The 17,080-nt window shown below is 36.1% G+C and overlaps 1 protein-coding gene across 2 annotated transcripts in view; it reads right to left on the reverse strand.

Annotated features, from left to right (window-relative positions):
* Window positions 1-8,808: 8,808 nt before the first annotated feature.
* Window positions 8,809-17,080, reverse strand: part of LOC131426671 (protein artichoke) — a 49,503-nt gene continuing 41,231 nt past the window's right edge. For both annotated transcript variants that reach the window (XM_058589560.1, XM_058589559.1), the window contains exons 5-6: window positions 11,457-11,746; window positions 8,809-11,393 (exon numbers count right to left, since the gene is read on the reverse strand). In XM_058589560.1, the coding sequence (XP_058445543.1) occupies window positions 10,653-11,393; window positions 11,457-11,746 (1,031 nt within the window). In that variant the 3' untranslated portion in view covers window positions 8,809-10,652. The remainder of the gene's footprint in view (window positions 11,394-11,456; window positions 11,747-17,080) is intronic.

Here is a 17,080-nt window from a genome sequence, read left to right on the forward strand (position 1 = left end):
CGGATCCGAATAAAATTTGGATGTTTTGTATGAGACCATGAGATCTTTCATTTGAAATTAAGTTTGTTGAAATCGGTCACGCCATCTTTGAGAAAAGTAAGGAAGTAATTTGAAATAAGAATTTTTTCGGTAAGTCGGATCAAAACAGAATTCAGGAATTTTGTATAAGATAATTGAACCTTTCATTTGAATTTAAGTTTGTGAGAATTGGTTTAGCCGTCTCTGGGAAAAGTAAGTTCACTTATTTTCATTTTTTTGCACATATCCTTATCTAATTAGCAACTACTAAGCAACAAATTATCCATTGGGAGCTGATTTGGGAGGAATGCCTCGTTAACTTCATACGAGCTTAACGAAGTACAAAAAAAATTACCAAAAATTTTAAATTACTAATTAGCAACAAATTATTCACCTATTTGCGTTATCATTGTCGTGAGGTGCCTCGCTAAGTTCATGTTCATGTCGTACTTAAGTACAGATGAACCATTACAGTTCTGGAAGTGAAGTAGTAAAAGTTGCAAAATTTACACAGTCAACTAAAACGAACGATTATCTATTCACGTCCTCCAGTTATGTCTGTGACATTAACCACCTGCCTTTTTCCTGTACCGAACATTTTTGTTACGGGCTTTGGTTGTTCTAGATAAAAAAATATTGATCAAAAAATGACACAGTCTAGAAAAAGTGATGATTTTTATAAAGTTAGTCATATTTTCGAATGAAAATCTTGAAAAAATAACACCCTTTTTGATTTGGACGACATTTTGTTGAAGAACAGTTTTTCTAACTAAAACTTATTAATCATTCAAAATATTAGAAAGAACTAATATTTTATTAGTTAGGCAGTTACGGGTCTTTCCGTTTGTTCAATCATTACCAAAACAACGTTTTACTTTTTAATTTCTCCACTCATTGTGCGTTGACAGTTCGAACAAATAGGTTTGCGGTCAAGCCCTGTAAAACATTTCAATCTACCGAACTAAACTCCTCCTGCCCTCCTCCATGCAACTTAAAATTGTGCCAGCTTTTCCAATTACTACCCCAGACACTCAGCTTCAATTCATTTTGCACAATCCAATTGTTCTACGCTTTGTCCCGGCATTAGCCGTTGTTGTCGTTCTTTTTTTTCGGTCTGTAATCGGATTGCGTGTGATCTTCAACTTAACTTTGTCTACTCGCAAACTTTCAACTTCGAACCACCTCGGACTCTTGGGAAAAACCGGCGAAAGAAGCACAAAAATGGAGTCCACAGCCCAGTCCATTTCTTTTTGTTGTCTGGAGATTTTCTGGAAGACCGACACGAATAAGCACCGGATTAATGTCCTCGGGGAAGACAAAAGTCTCTATGCGAAAACAATCCGATTTGGTATGCATTGCAATCCGACTAGTGTCGGAGTTCGCTTGAAGTTGCAACAACCGGGGATTCCTTTGCGTGTATCAACCTTTTCAGTAGCTATAGACCGTAGTAAGCCGTGATAATTTGAAAATTACTACCACAATCCCGTCCATTTACTTTCCAACGATATTTAATCTGAACGTGTGTGTGGTGCTAGCTCCAGTTACCGGCGCGCCGGGGTATCCAAAATCTGATTGCTCTGCCGGAGTCCCCGTACCCACATATTTAAAACATTTATCTGGCGTTTCCGTGCGTTACAACATTGATAAATCATTGATGGCTCCGGGTCCAGAGCACGGTTTGATAGTATCTGGGGTAGGAACGAAAAAAAAATAACGAAACTCGCCAACCACCCAGCCCGCATGATTCCGGAAGACTCCGTTTGATTTGTGTAACACGGCAGCCCGGATTTCCGTTTGGTAATTAATCATTCATTTGTCGCTTGGCACAGCCAACACCAGCCGGTCGACGCCTACTTCGTTGTGGACCCACATTCAGTCATTTGTGCTGTTTTCCTCTGTTCGCATTCTACTCGGTGCGTTTCGTTTATCGTACTTTCCCCCCAAAAAAAAATATACATGTTAGTGATAATGATCGTTGCGAATTCACAATGGGTGTGTTGTTTTATGGCTATCAAAGCCGACGAAACTGGTCTTAAATTTATGCAATCCATTCTCAGGGGGGTGTCACCGCTGAACGACTCGATAGTTTCTAATTCGGGCAGCAGGAGAAAAAAAGTAAACAAGCGGAAAAGTTTAACCAAGATTTACTCGGTTTCGAAAGTGGATGCATAATGCATTAGTCGGGGGCAAGAGTCGGTGAGTTTCGCCGAGCAGGATGCAACTAATACCCTCATTTATTCCGGTTTACGCAAACAACTTGGTCCTTTAGCTAGCCGCCGCTATCCGGTTGATGGAAGAACCAGCTCTTTGAATGGCTTTAGCTGGTAGCTGGTAGAAGCAAGGGGAACGACGCGAATGGCTCGGAAAAGTTTTTCCCTACCTATAAGAAGTTCGCCACAAACCCAAGTCAGGCCACAAAAAAGCTTACTTCGATTAAATCATTTACAGTAAAGTAGTTTCTTTTTCTTTTTGAATGGTGCAAAACTTTCATTCCACTGTAGGCGCACACCTAGAAAAAATTGTGGAATTTTATGTCTTCTTGGACCGACATATACGAGCATCAAAAATGACTCATTTTTACGGTCGATCTAACACATATTTAATGCATTAGAACATAATTTTGAGAGCTGAAACATGTAAAATTACACGCCTGCTTGAAAAACGGGGTGTGTTTGACACAAATTCAAGTCATTCTTGTTAAATTCAGTCATTTTTACTGAATTACGTCCTTATGAATTGAGTTACATGTGCATTTGTGACACCGGTAAATTTCATAATTTTTTGCTGTGTAGTTTTGTTTATTCAATGTGTGAATAACAAATGCCTACTACGGTATGTAAAATTTCAAACTTATCGTCTGTCATCACGCGGAAAATTTACTACACTGCCAGAAGATTGGGGTCCCGTTGGTTCAAGCTAGTAGTTGAATTGGGTTGTTTCGCTGTTGGTTTGTTAATATGTGATATGTTAGAAAAGAAACAATGAAGATAGTATTTTAATATAGTGGTTCAAATGGAATTTATTTTGTTTAAAAAGTGGTGGAGTTTAGAGTTCATGTTTACGTTTCGTCTTTGACTCATCAATGCACAGCAGTTCAAATTGAACTACTTAATGCAAAGCTCGACAGTTCAATATAAACCGCTAGGCAGCCGTATAGTTAATGTTATTTGCAAAACACTTCGCTGTTACACACGAAGTGTAATGTCTAAACTAATGTCTCGGAAGAAACAAGTTGACCGTACAGATTGTGGTAATTTGAAGGGGAATGTGTAATAGCAAAGTGTTTTGCAAATAGTATTAACTTTACGTCTGCTTAGCGGTTCTAATTGAACTGTCGAGTTTTGCATTAAGCATTTCAATTTGAACTGCTGTGCACTGATGAGTCTTGGACGAAACGTAAACATATACAAAATGGTTCTGTACGCCAAGCATAAATTTGGGAGTGAACTATTAACTGGTTTGAAGCAAACGGTTGGAAATCTGCTATGGATTCCATCCAGAGGCAGGTTATTTTAGAATTTTCGCAAATTTGTCTCACGATTTGCTAGAATTTTGAAATAATATCTAACAAGGTAATAACAAAACACATCCACAGAAGGTTATCTAAAGTCTACGTAGTCTCATAATTTTTTCTTCTAATATTTTCTAACCTTAGCTTAACTAAGCGCGTTCGCGCGTTTTAATTGTATGTTGACCCCAATGCATGATACTTGTAAGCAGTACTATTGGAATGTAAACTGAAGGTTGAAGCTACACGGAACGACCGAAATTAGCTCTGCGCCTAATTCATATTACTGTTTCTGAATTAGTTGATTTTAACAACAAAATTTCCAAATTTACTATGAAATTAGTTGAAATTGAGAATTTACTTTGCTGAGAAAAACTCCTATTTTTAGAGAATGTGTTTAGTTGGCGAATATCATGGACACAAACCAGCAATATTTCAATCCAGTACGAAATTCTCATTGACAACAAATTTTGTTTTAAAAATCAGAACATTTGGTTTTATTTATCTATCATTATCATTGCTGAAGTACAGCACAAAGAAAACAAAAATTAAATTGATTTTTTTAACAAGTTTATTAGTCAAAAACTTATGAGAAGTGTCAAAGCAAAACAATTCATTAAAAAGCTAAAAAGGGCAGTCTTGTTGAAACTGCTTGCAAATTGTTTTGATGTTTTTCGCATGTGTTACGATATATCCAAATATAAATTTCTAAACCGATATGTAAAAATGAAGTAAACTCTTAGTGGAAAGTGAATTTATTCAGACTTTGTGCGCATTTGAAGCGATTATGCGTAAAAATGTTTTACGTGGAACAGTGACTGCACTCTAATTGTATATGTTAAATGATGTTTTTTGTATCTTCCAACCTTCCGGGCTGCGCCGTCTGGTGTACTATTCGTATTCGGTTTTTGTTTTCCGAGTGCTCAAAGTTTTCAGTGAGAGAGTCGATTTCGCGAAGTCGAATGAAGAAAACAGCGATTTAGAAGAAAGATTTTCAAAAAGAAGTTTACGTTTCGTTTATGTCTTTTTCTCCAATACAACATCGTATTTATAACTGCCAATATAGAAAAGACAACCGCGATTGAAAAATTCTTTTCGGTAGTAGTGTGCCATCTAGTGGCTAGTAGTCATTACGGTGTTAACGTTTGTTCGGTGACAGTGCGCCATATAGCTGCAAATTGCAGAAGCCAATTCAACCATTTATGTTAGTTGTAAATAATGTTTTATTTCTCTAATTCAACTAAAAAATTAGTTGAATGGAAATGTAGTGTGCCTTAACTAAGAAATGACAGCACGTTTAATTGGTGAATTAAACTTAAAAAATAGTCATTTCAACAAATATTTTATTATTATTAAGGATATGAGAATTTATAAATCTAAATTACCAAAAGTAAAATTTTTTTTAGTTGTCTCAAAACATAACTAACTAAAATCAGATAATCAACCAATTTTTTCGCCAAAGTGTTGATATCGGTCTTTCCGTGTACACAACGGTATAGTTAAATTGAGTAAAAACATAGGTCTAATGGGTGTTTCTTTTTCAAGTTTCAAAAGGTTTCCCCTCATAGGATGTCGGGTTTAGCCTCGCAGTTTCTGAAATTTTGGATTTTTGATTCGTCATTTCTTCGCGACTTTTTACGGCCACTAATGCATATTTTTCCAAACTACAAATTGAGATTTGTAGCTGAAGGCCAGGCCCGTACCCAGGATTTCGTTTCGGGAGGGGCCCAAAATAAGAAATAATGGATATAACTGATGATTCTTGTGCCTTTAGCATTTTTTGTTTTGATGTTTTTCTTTGTTTTGAAGGGTGAGTGCAAGTAGTTAGCAATTATCAATTTAAGTAAATATTTAAATTTTTTACATTTCTTTTATCATATAGTCACAAAGTTCGGTTTCGACTTCTGGCTGACTTTCTGGCCGGAAAAACTAAGTGATGAATATTACAACCTTTAATTTCAAGGGTGTGTTCGTATAAGCCATGATGTTAAAAGGAACAAATATTTTGGTACTATTCAGTAAACTTTTCTAGTATGCAAAATTTGTTGATTATTTCTTCATCTCTAAGAAATTTATTTGGGTTCCATTTTGCAGTTTTTGACCGCTACTAAGAAGATTTTTCTGTTGTAGAATTTTCGCTCCAAATGACGAATTTAATTTTTTCTACTGTCCAGACCAGAGATGCAAAGTAAAAATTTTAAATATATTTGGCTTACATGAAACGTCGAGATTATATGCTATCCCGAAAAAAACTTTTGTAGAATAATTTGAATTTCGTCTCCACCGACGTTTTATGCAATTCTAAGACATTCAACAACAACAGCAAAATTCGATTTCGTGAATCTCAAAAATTTCCTCCAGAGTTGAGATTTTTCAAAGAAAATTTTATTTCAAGATTACACAAAATCCTGACGTTTCATGTAATTCTAGAAAATTTGGCATAAGAAAAAAAATTTCGGAAATTTCAAAATTTTTCTAAATTCCAGAGTCGAATTTAAAAAAAAATTCTCGAGAGGACACTCTATCTAGACTTTTCAGACATTTGGCATTAAAATTTTTGTTATCGATTTTAGAAATCCCGAAACTTTTCTATCTCAGAAAGTATATATAATCAAAAGGAAATTTTTTTTAAGTATGACTCAAAATCTCGACATTCGACAAAAAAAAATTTTAATTTCGAAAATTTCGAAAATTTTTTCACAGTTGAGATATTGCAAAAAAATATTTCGAAATAACTTGAACTTTCAATGTTTCATGCAATTCCAAGACATTCGGCACTAAAAAAACTTTTCGATCTCGGAAAGTTCAAAATTCAGGTTCCAGAACGTCAATTTTGCAAAAAAAAATTCGACACCAGTTTTGATGTCTAAAGTTTTAGAATTACATGAAACGTCAAGATTTTGTGTTATCTCGAAAAACAATTTTTTTTAATCTCAACTCGAGAAAAATTTTCAGATTTTCCGAATCGTAATTTTCTTATTGTTGTCGAATGTCGCAAAAAATTGTATTTTCGATTACAGAAATTTCAAAATTTCAAAGTTTTTTTTTTTTAAATAACATAAAACCACGACGTTTCATCCAATTCTAAGACATTTGGCACTAAAAAAATTTTTCGTTGCAGAAAAAAGGTCTCAGAAAGTTTTTTTTTTTCAAAAACAAAGTTTTTTTTTAATATTTCGACTATGAGGGACAAAAAAATTTTTAGATTTCCAAAATCAAAAAAAAAATTTTTGATGCCAAATATCTGAATTGTCTGAAAAGTCGATATCTAGTGTCATCTCGATTTTATTTTGTTTGAAAAATTTGACACTGAGATTTAGAAAATTTTTTAGATTTCAAAATCGAAAAAAAAACACTTTTTATGCCAAATATTTTAAGACCCACAGTCGAAATAAAAACATGAAATTCGAGGTAACATAAAATCTCGACGTTTTATGGAATTCTAAGACATTTGGCACAAACTTTTCATAGACTTTTCAATTTTCAAACTTTGACCACCGGGTTACTCTAGCCCATATTCTATTTTTCATTAAAAACTTTTTTGAGGTGCTTAAACTTTTGAAAAATACCGCTTAACGAAAATAAGAGATGATCCTACAATACTGGCACGCTTGAATTCTTCCTTCACTAGAGCCAAATACCGATCGATAGGTCACAACTCCAGGACTCCATTCGCTTGTAGTGACAAGATGCCAAATCGGGCCAGAATAGCGAGGGAGCATCAACCAACTGCGTTGGAGTGGTAACAATCGCTTCTTTTAGATATTCTTCGCGGCATATTGCCTTGTTAACCGTTCCAATAGTACTAAAGCTTTGGCTTGTTCGACCACAGCAGCATATTGTCTGCCAAACCAAATATTTTTTGGAGAAACTTGTCTTTTTTCTTCACCCTGAAATACTCCTCTACGCCGTTCCGTTGCATGGTAGTATAAAAAAACATTCCGAGAAGCTGCTTAAAGTCTTCCAGCACATAAGTGTCATCGTCTGCATTATCACGCAAGGAAACTTCGTCAAACATTCGCGGTTCCACTTTGCGAGCTCGGGTTTTATTATTACGACTTGGTTTATTTTTCACCTTGAACGACATCGTACCTTGTAGGGAGCTTAAAAGATGGAGACATTTTTCATTTTTCTAGCCACAGTACGCTCCGAAAAATCCTGTCTCTTCTGCAATATTCACTGCCTCTTCATGCGTTCTTCTGGTGGTTCCTGAGGTCCGTTTTTGTTCCACTTTCAGCCTCCCTGGCTGTTGTCAAACGTGTATCGAAAGATTTAAAAACATTATGAAGTTTGCTGGAAAATCAAGAATTTTTGCAAGTTTTTCTACTGACGGATCTGGATTTTCATTGCGACCGCAGAAAATTGGTCTTCTTTGGACGCCATCATCGATCTGAATGCTGGCAGTATCACCAAAAACTAATTTTATACAATCATCAGTCTGCGAAATATTTCACGCGTTGTTAATAAAGTATTTCCTGAAATATTGGAAGTCCAACTTAGCTCGGTCCGTTTTCAAAAGATGGCTCTGGTTGTCATGAATATTGAACAGTAACAGCTAATGTCGATAGTTTCAAGAGGCTTCACATCTGTCATTAATATCCAGTTCATATTGCTTCGAGTTTTTCACAATTATGAGCATTTTTGTGTGAACTAAGCAGCATTCGCGGGAAGTTTTAGTTTTCTGTTTTGATTGGAAGAAAATAAACTGATAAATTTTGTCGTGAAGTGACTCAACAAGCAGTTTCTGTGCGATTAAAATCCATGGGAATGATTCGAAAGCAAGGCAGTTGGTTGGCAGTTATTCTCCTGCATGACAACGCTCGGCCTCATGTTGCAAAGTCGTGGAAAAAAATTTGAAAACGCTCAAGTGGGACGTTTTTCAGCACCCACCGTATTCTCCTGACATTGCTCCTTCTGATTACCTGGTTGTTAAGACGGATGCAGCACGAACTGGCGGCGTCATTGGTTTACTTTTTTCACAGAAATCGAAAATTGGCTTCAAACTTGGATCACCTCAAAAGATGAGACATATTTTCGAGATGGAATTCGAAAAATGTCTGAGAGGTGCAAATAGTAGTGACTAGCAATGGACGATACTTTGATTAATTTTTAAATTCTTTTTGTTTTAAAATAATTGCATTTTTGAGGGGCGAATTAATTTGTACTACCAATAATACGTATTTGGGGGTGTCATTGAATGTAAATATTAGTGATTAGCACCTACCTGTTGTTTCTTTCCTCTGCGGGTATGGGAGTTCTTTCCAATAACGAAACTTGAGCCGTTATAATTGATTATTATTTATTAATTCCGTTCTTCTTTAGTACGTACTGTTCAGCAGTAATGTATTCACAAGTCAACCCTCTTCCCATTCTAGAGATGCTAGGTTTTTTTTTGTTTGTTTTGGTTTAATCGGTGAAGTTATTCATCAAAATTTCTAAAATTTACTCTTCCAGGTTAAAAAAAATGATTTTCATAATTCGCCTACTACGTTTCAGTTGCTGTTTTCCACTGACGTGCCTCATTTTCTCACCTTAATATACAAACTATATACTTGTTCATTTCCCACAGTAAGCCATGCTTTACATTGAATTAGACTGAGGTCGAAAGGAACCCGACTCGCGTCGAAAGACTCGGAAACAACACTCGTAATGAACTCAATCATCATCTATAAAGGTACGGTAGAAAACAACTTCAACAAATATTTACAGAATTATGCTCCTAATAATCTCCCATTCATCGCACAACGAATTCGTTATAGTAGTAGATCTAGCAAAACCGAAAATTCACACCTCTCGAAGCCCTCCACCAAACTGCTCTGTGTTTCATCTTCTTTTGAGACTCGCGAGAAGGAAACAAAAACTAAAATTGAATAATCAACGTTGCTTGATTGGCTGGCAAAGTGTAAAGGTGCATTGCACACCAGCACTGGGTAAGTTCTAACGATGCGATATTTATCTTCTTTCTGCTAGTTTATCATGAAAGTTGTAACGTTTTCTAGTTGCCATAAATTTTTTTTTTTTTCGCTTTGGATGAAATTATTTGGTCCAATTACAAAAATCCTAAAACTTTCTAATTGATCTAAGAAAAATTCGGTGATTTATTATAAAAAAACCAGTGATGCGAAGGTAAAGAAAAAACTGTGTCTAGGAATGAAAAAAAAAATGTGAATATGGCAACACTGCTTATGTTGTGCATGGCATCCTCAGGTTTACTTTCTTTTTTCGGTTTCAATCAGAATTAAAATCTATTAAAAATATGAACTATTCAGCAGATGTCACCTCTGAAATACAATCAAACATTAAAAGTAATCCCAACTGTGACCCCGACCGGCTGCCCTCATATCGGTACCCCGGTTCCCAGTTCGGAAAACTCGACTTTATTATCTGTTGCTCCTCCTGTAGTCGAGCGAGCACGCGATCGCAATTTAAAATTTATTTACCTACCGCCGGTTATTTGTTTTCCCATCAAAGTTTCCCATCTATTTATTTTCGCCTGCCAAAATAAATCATTCCATTCGTTGACGGTCGCCCCCTTCCCCACCTGTTGCAACAACCCATCCCCCTTTCCCTTTCCCGTCATGGAGTTTATTAGATTTGCTGCTTTTTCCTTCGGCAAATTCACTCACTCTATTTACACGCTGGGTCGGCGTTTTTAATCAAAACACTTTCGGCTTCTTCTTTTCGGTAGAACCTATTCTTATTCACTGACCGTAAACCCCCCCACCCCCCTGCCTGGCTCTCACTGTCTCACTCACTCACTCGGGAGAGAGACGCATCGGAGCGTAAAGTTTTCCCCACCAGCCTGCTGTTTGTATATTTACACAGTACGGAAGTGCCGTCCGTAACTTTCCCGCCTGCTTTGATTTTTCCTTTTCTTTTGATTTATGATGATTGGTTGCTTATTAACACTTTTGATTTCGCTGCTAAATATTAATAATGTCTACTTTGATTTGTGTTACTTGAATGTGATTTTGCTCGTTGTTTCGATTTTCCCACTTTTATCCCTCTTTTTTTTTTGAAAAATTCTCACGTGACTAGAAATAGGAGGAACTGGCCAAGCTCGGAAACAGCAAACTCCCAAACACACAAAACTAATTGACAAAACCCCATCCGAACTTTAGCACTTTCAACTGTCGAATGTGTGCTTTCGATCCTCACCGACCCCGCCGACGCCATTCAGAGTTGTAGTTGTTCCGAGTACAGCTCCGGATATGAAGCTGGGATGACCATCAACCGTCTGATGTTGGAGTTGCTGCTGCTGCTGCAGATTACCATGCAGGAAAGTGTTAGTTCCACCTCCTGCAACAACTCCGTCGCGACCGTGTTCGTCGTTTGGAATGGAAAAATGTCGATACGAAATAAACTCGGGTGCCATTGGTTGTTGCTGTTGCTGTTGCCGTTTAGCGGCCTCCACTCGTTGTTTCTTGATCTTGAGATAACCCAACACCGATATTAGCACTATAAAAACGATGATCCCCAAACAACAACCCACAATCAGTCCAAGTCGTCGGGTCAAAATTGAATGTATGATTCCTTGACTGGACATTCCGTCGACCTCCGCCAGTGGATTGGGTCCGATCGCGTCCAAAGTACGTACCTCCGTGCACCGCGAAGTCGGAGTATCCATCATCAACGAAAGCAGCGTATTGGAGAATGAGGTGCCGTCCATGTCCTCACTCATGTAACCGTGGTTGTTGTTGAGAATCTGATTCTGGATTTGGTTTGATTGGTTCAGCAGGCTGTGGATGTCACTCTGATGCCCCAACCAGTTTCCCAGTCCAAGGACACAAATCAGATAGCGAGTGTTCGACGACAACCGATCCAGCTTGGCCGAATTGGCCAAGCGATTAAGTGTTCTGCCACGGATCTATAAATAGAAGTTTAAACTTAAGAAAATTATGATAAATAAGTCTCACTATAAGCTACTCACATCCTCCACCATGTCCAGTGAATGGAATATCACGTGATACCCGTGAAGACCGGAATGCTCCCTGCTCTGCCAGGAAACCAGAACCGAATACGGCTGTATGTCCTGGATTGCAATTTTCAGTATAAGCGGAATGTCGCAAAACTCTTGTGGTTCCATCGTCAGCAAGTTTTTTCCGTGTACTTCCGGGGGCTGCTCACACTTGACATTATCGTAGCCAACGGTCCACTTGCGGTGATCACTCAGCCACTCCCACAACTCCTGAGTGTCACAAGAGCAGGCCAGCGGATTTTCTATCGAAATAAGTAGAAGATTAAAAATCAGATAAGTTAGGAAACAACACGTTAAACTTGAGTACCGGATCCGAACCCATCCACTGAATCGGTAATGAAGTATCATAATCATAATCATTAAATTTGATCTGACAGTAAAAGTTTCCTCCGACAGCGACCTTCGAGTGGAATCGGAAAATGTCGTGAAATGGAATCAATTCAGCCACAAACCGACAATCAATATTGATAGGCTACATCATTTTTCCCATTTCTCATCATCCGAGTTCGATCGGTCGAAGTGATACGGTGCGACACACAGTGGTCCAAAACTGGAAAATGCCGGTCAAAAGACTGTACTGACTTTCACTGATTTTTAAAAGCTAACGTGTCTTCGAAGAAGTTTTACAAGATTATATTACGCTTCTTTTGAAAGTGGCACCTTAATTTTTGTTAAGGGGTAGCACCAATTTCGAATAAAAATAATTTTTTTTTCACAAAAAAAAATCTTTATCTATCTCATTTTGAAGAAAAAAACATTTGAAGTATTTTTGCTGAAGATATAAATAGTGTAAAAAAATTATTTTTTGAAATATATTCACCTTAGTTTAAACACAATTGTTTTGGATTTATCTACGTAGAATCTACCTCTATTACCTAAGTATCTACTACAAAGTGCGCGTAAACATGCATAAACATGCTTATGCTTGCACGCGCAACTTAAGTAAATTGTTGGAATTTTTATTTTGTTTACTTTTTGACAATTAACAATATTATAAAAAATCAAGGTGAAACTCGATGCAATTTTTAAGGCCTTTTCAAAATGGGTTTTAAATATTGAAAATCCGAAAAATTATCAAAAGTTCAACACATATTAAAAAAATTGAAAAATGTTTTCCAATCAAAATATGAAAAAGTATTGCAAAAGTACAAAACTTTACGAAAAGATTTCATTTTTAAACGTGTAAATAAATTGAGTTATCGCGAAGCAACACGTTTTTTAAGACGATATATTCAGGCCTTCCGAATGCTCATGCGTGCACAAATGCGACTGCGAGAGCGCACCGAAAATGTGTGTGTCGCATATTTATCCTGTGAGCGTGAGCGCCGACTCAAAGAGCAAACCAAAAGCGTGTAAGAGAAGCGTAGCGAGCACATAGAAACGGGACGTGCTGCTTGAAATTTCAGAGCATCGCATTTTCTTCTGCGCGCGACTCGTGCGCTTTGGTCTCACGAGACAGCGCACGAGATTTTTTATGAGCGCAGCTTGTGTGCTGTATGAGCCACAGTAAGAGCTGCTGTTATAATTATTTTTTCGTGGCTAGAGCGGTTCGTGCGACTTGTGTCCTATCCTAAAGGAAGAGATGAAGAGGATGAAAATAACGTACAAGCCGCTCGTAGATCGCATGAAACGAGCGCGCCGCGCTAACTCATGCGGCGAGAGCGCTTGAGCCTCGTTCTTGGCAGAATGCGATGAGACTATACAACGAAGCGTGCATCAGTCTCCGGTGCGGTACGTAAATGTGCCAAAGAGTTCTCTTGAGAGCGGCAAAAGTACGTCGCATGCGCGTGGTTGTCTTATGAGAATGAGAATAAATTTGTCTCAGCGCAAAATAAAGAGCGCGCGTGCATAAGGCCTGGATATATTGATCGTGCGACGCTCACTTAGAGATGTGCGAAGCAGCTCATACCGGTGAGTAGTTCCGAACCGATCAGCTCACTAAAGTGAATCGATTCAATGTATCAGCTCATCAGCTTATTTAAATTGAACTGAAGGTTTGTTTTGAGCGCCGTTTTTTTTTTGCGCCGTTTTTTCTTTCATATGCATGATCGAAATCATGGATGCACAAAGAACAATGCTATGCGACGTAACTTGTCTGCGAATTATTATTATGTCACATTTGAGAATGTCTGCAAAAGTGGCATCCCTGAATGTACCTTAGCCTACTGAGTGAGAGGTAAGATTTCATATTATTATAGTTTTCGAGCAATTTTTCAATTTTTTCAAAGCAGTTTTTAAGCAGTTTTTAGAGCAGTTTTCGGTCAGTTTTTGGAGCAGTTCTCGAGAAATTTGTAAGCAGTTTTTGAGCAATTTTAAAGCAGAGAAGTTTTGGAGCAGTTTTGAATCAATTTTTAGAGCAGTTTTTTAAGTAGTTTTTAAGCAGTTTTTAGAGCACCTTTGTATGTAGTATTAAGATCTGTTTTTACAGCAGTTTTCGAGTAATTTTCAAAGCATTTTGAGGAGCTGTTTTCAAACAGTTTTAAGAGTCAGTCATTGATTCAGTTTTAGTGTAGTTTTTAAAGCAGGTTTTGGAGCAGTTTCCGAGCCATTTTCACGCAATTTTGGATTAGTTTTCGAGCAATTTTTTAAGCTGTTTTAGAGCAGTTTTTAGAACAGTTTTCAGAGCAATTTTCGAGCAATTTCTTAAACAGTTTTTAGAGCAATTTTTGTAGCAGTTTTTGAGCAATGTTTGAATTGTTTTCAGATCAGTTTTCAAGCAGACTTCTTGTAGCAGTTTTTTTTAATAGTTTTCCATCAGTTTTTAGAGCAGTCTTCGAGCAATTTTTATGGTAGTGTTTGAGCAGTTTTAAAGCAGAGCCGTTTAGGAGCAGTTTTTAAGCAATTATTAGAGTAGTTTTGAGCAGTTTTTAGAGCAATAGTATTTAAGTCAGTTTTTAGAGCAGTTTTCGAGTAGCTTTCACAGCATTTTGAGAAGCAGATTTTTAACAGTTCAAGTTCAAGTTGTACCTATTGAATCAGTTTTAGAGTAGTTCTAGAACAAATTATGAAGCAGTTTTTGGAACAGTCTTCAAGAAATTTTTAAGCAGTTTTTAGAGTAGTTTTAAAGCATAGAAACTTTGGAGCAGTTTCCTTGCAATTTTTAGGCAATTATTCGAGCAATTTTAGAAGTAGTTTTTAAGAGGTTTTTAGAGCCCCTTTTTTAATTAGTTAAATTTTTGGATTAGTTTTCGAGTTATTATCATTTAAATTTACTTTTACATTTTAAATAGCAGTTTTTCAAGCAGTTTTTGAAGCTATTTCCTAGCAGTTTTAGAGAAATTTTTATTCAATTTTTTATAAATTTTCGAGCAACTTTAAGCAGATTTTGGAACAGTTTTCAAGCAGTTCTTATAACAGTTTTTGGAGCAGTTTACAGAGTAATTTTCGATCGGTTTTTGGAACAGTATTCGAGAAATTTTTAAGCAGTTTTTAAAGTAATTTAAAAGCAAAGCAGTTTTGGATCAATTTCCGTACAATTTTTAGGCAATTATTCGAGCAATTTAAGAAGTAGTTTTTAAGAGGTTTTTAGAGGCCCTTTTAAAGTAGTTAAATTTTTGGAGTAATTTTCGAGTTATTTTCATTTAAATTTACTTTTACATTTTAAATAGCAGTTTTTCAAGCAGTTTTTGAAGCTATTTCCTAGCAGTTTTAGAGAAGTTTTTAGTCAATTTTTTATAAATTTTCGAGCAATTTTAAGCAGATTTTGGAACAGTTTTCAAGCAATTCTTATAACAGTTTTTGGAGCAGTTTTCAGAGTAATTTTCGATCGGTTTTTGGAACAGTATTCAAGAAATTTTTAAGCAGTTTTTAAAGTAATTTAAAAGCAAAGCAGTTTTGGATCAGTTTCCGAGCTGACTTTAAACAATTACCCTAGCAGTTTTAGGAGTACATTTCTAGGTAGTTTCTTAGGCAGTGTTTAGAGCAATTTTTTGAGCAGTTTTCGAGCAATGTTCAAATTGTTTTCAGAACAGTTTTTAGAGCAGCTCTCGAACAGTTTATGAAGCAGTTTTTGGAACAGTTTTCTAGCAGCTCTTATAACAGTTTTTGGAGCAGTTTTCGAGTTATTTTCAAAGCATTTAAAATAGCAGTTCTTGAAGCTATTTCCGAGCAGTTTTCAGGCAATTTTTTACTAACTTTCGAGCCATTTTCAAGTTGTTTATAGAGCAGATTTTGGAGCAGTTTTTAGAACAGTTTCGAGGCAAGTGTTAAAGAGAATTTTTAGAGCAGTATTCAAACAGTTTTTGAGTACTTTTTAAGCAGAGTAGTTTTTTAAGTAGATTTCAAGCAATTTTGGGCACCTTTTCAAGTAGTATTTAAAAGTTTTCGACTGATTTTCATAGCATTTTGAGAAGCAGTTTTTAAACAGTTTTTAGAGCAGATGTTTCATCGGTTTTAGTGTAGTTTTTAAAACAGTTTTTGAAGCAATTTCCGAACAGTTTTAGAGCAATTTTTTATTAATTTTAGAGCAATCTTCAGGTTGTTTTTAGAGCAGTTTTCAAGTAGTATTTAGAAATTTTCGAGTAATTTTCATAGCATTTTGAGAAGCAGTTTTTAAACAGTTTCTAGAACAGATGTTTAATCGGTTTTAGTGTAGTTTTTAAAACAGTGTTTGAAGCAATTTCCGAACAGTTTTAGAGCATTTTTTTTATTATGTTAGAACAATCTTTAGGTTGTTTTTAGAGCAGTTTTCAAGCAGATTTTGGAACATCTTTTGAGCAGTTTTCAAGCAGTTCTATAAGCTGGTTTTAAGCAGTTTTTAGAGCAATTTTGGAGCAGTTTCCGGGCAATATATAAATTGTTTTCAAAGCAGTTTGTAAACAGATTTTAAGCAGTTATCGAACAGTTTATGAAGCAGTTTTTGGAACAGTTTATGAAGCAGTTCTTATAGTAGTTTTTAAGCAGTTTTTAAAGTAGTTTTTGAAGTAGTTTTGAAAGCAGTTTTTAAGTAATGTCCAGGCAGTTTTTAGAGTAGTTTTGAGCAGTTTTTAGAGCAGTTATTGAATCAGTTTTAGAATAGGTTTTAAAGCAGTTTCTGAGACAATTTCCGAGCCGTTTTCGGGCAGTTTCAGAGCAGGAGCCGTTTCCAAGCGATTTTTTGGACAATTTTGGATTTTCCTTAAGTTTTTTAGATCAGTTTTTGAGCAGATTTTGGAAAAGTTTTTGAGCAATTTCTTAGGCATTTTTTAGAGCAATTTTTTGAGCAGTTTTAGAACAGTTTATGAAGCAGTTTTTGGAACAGTTTTCAAGCAGTTCCTATAACAGTTTTTGGAGCAGTTTTTAGAGCAGTTTTTTAAAGTAATTTTTGGAGTAGTTTTTAGCAGTTTTTAGAGTAGATATTGAATCAGTTTTAGAGTAGGTTTTAAAGCAGTTTCTGAAATAATTTCCGAGTCGTTTTCGGGCAGTTTTAGAGCAGTTTTTGGAGTCGTTTCAAGGCAATTTTTGGACAATTTTGGATTTTCTTAAAGTTTTTTTTAGATCAGTTTTCGAACAGATTTTGGAAAAGATTTTGAGCAATTTCTTAGGCAATTTTCAGAGCAATTTTTGGAGCAGTTTTCGAACAGTTTATGAAGCAGTTT

This window comes from Malaya genurostris, chromosome 1 (genome assembly GCF_030247185.1).
Source record: "Malaya genurostris strain Urasoe2022 chromosome 1, Malgen_1.1, whole genome shotgun sequence".
Taxonomy (NCBI): domain Eukaryota; kingdom Metazoa; phylum Arthropoda; class Insecta; order Diptera; family Culicidae; genus Malaya; species Malaya genurostris.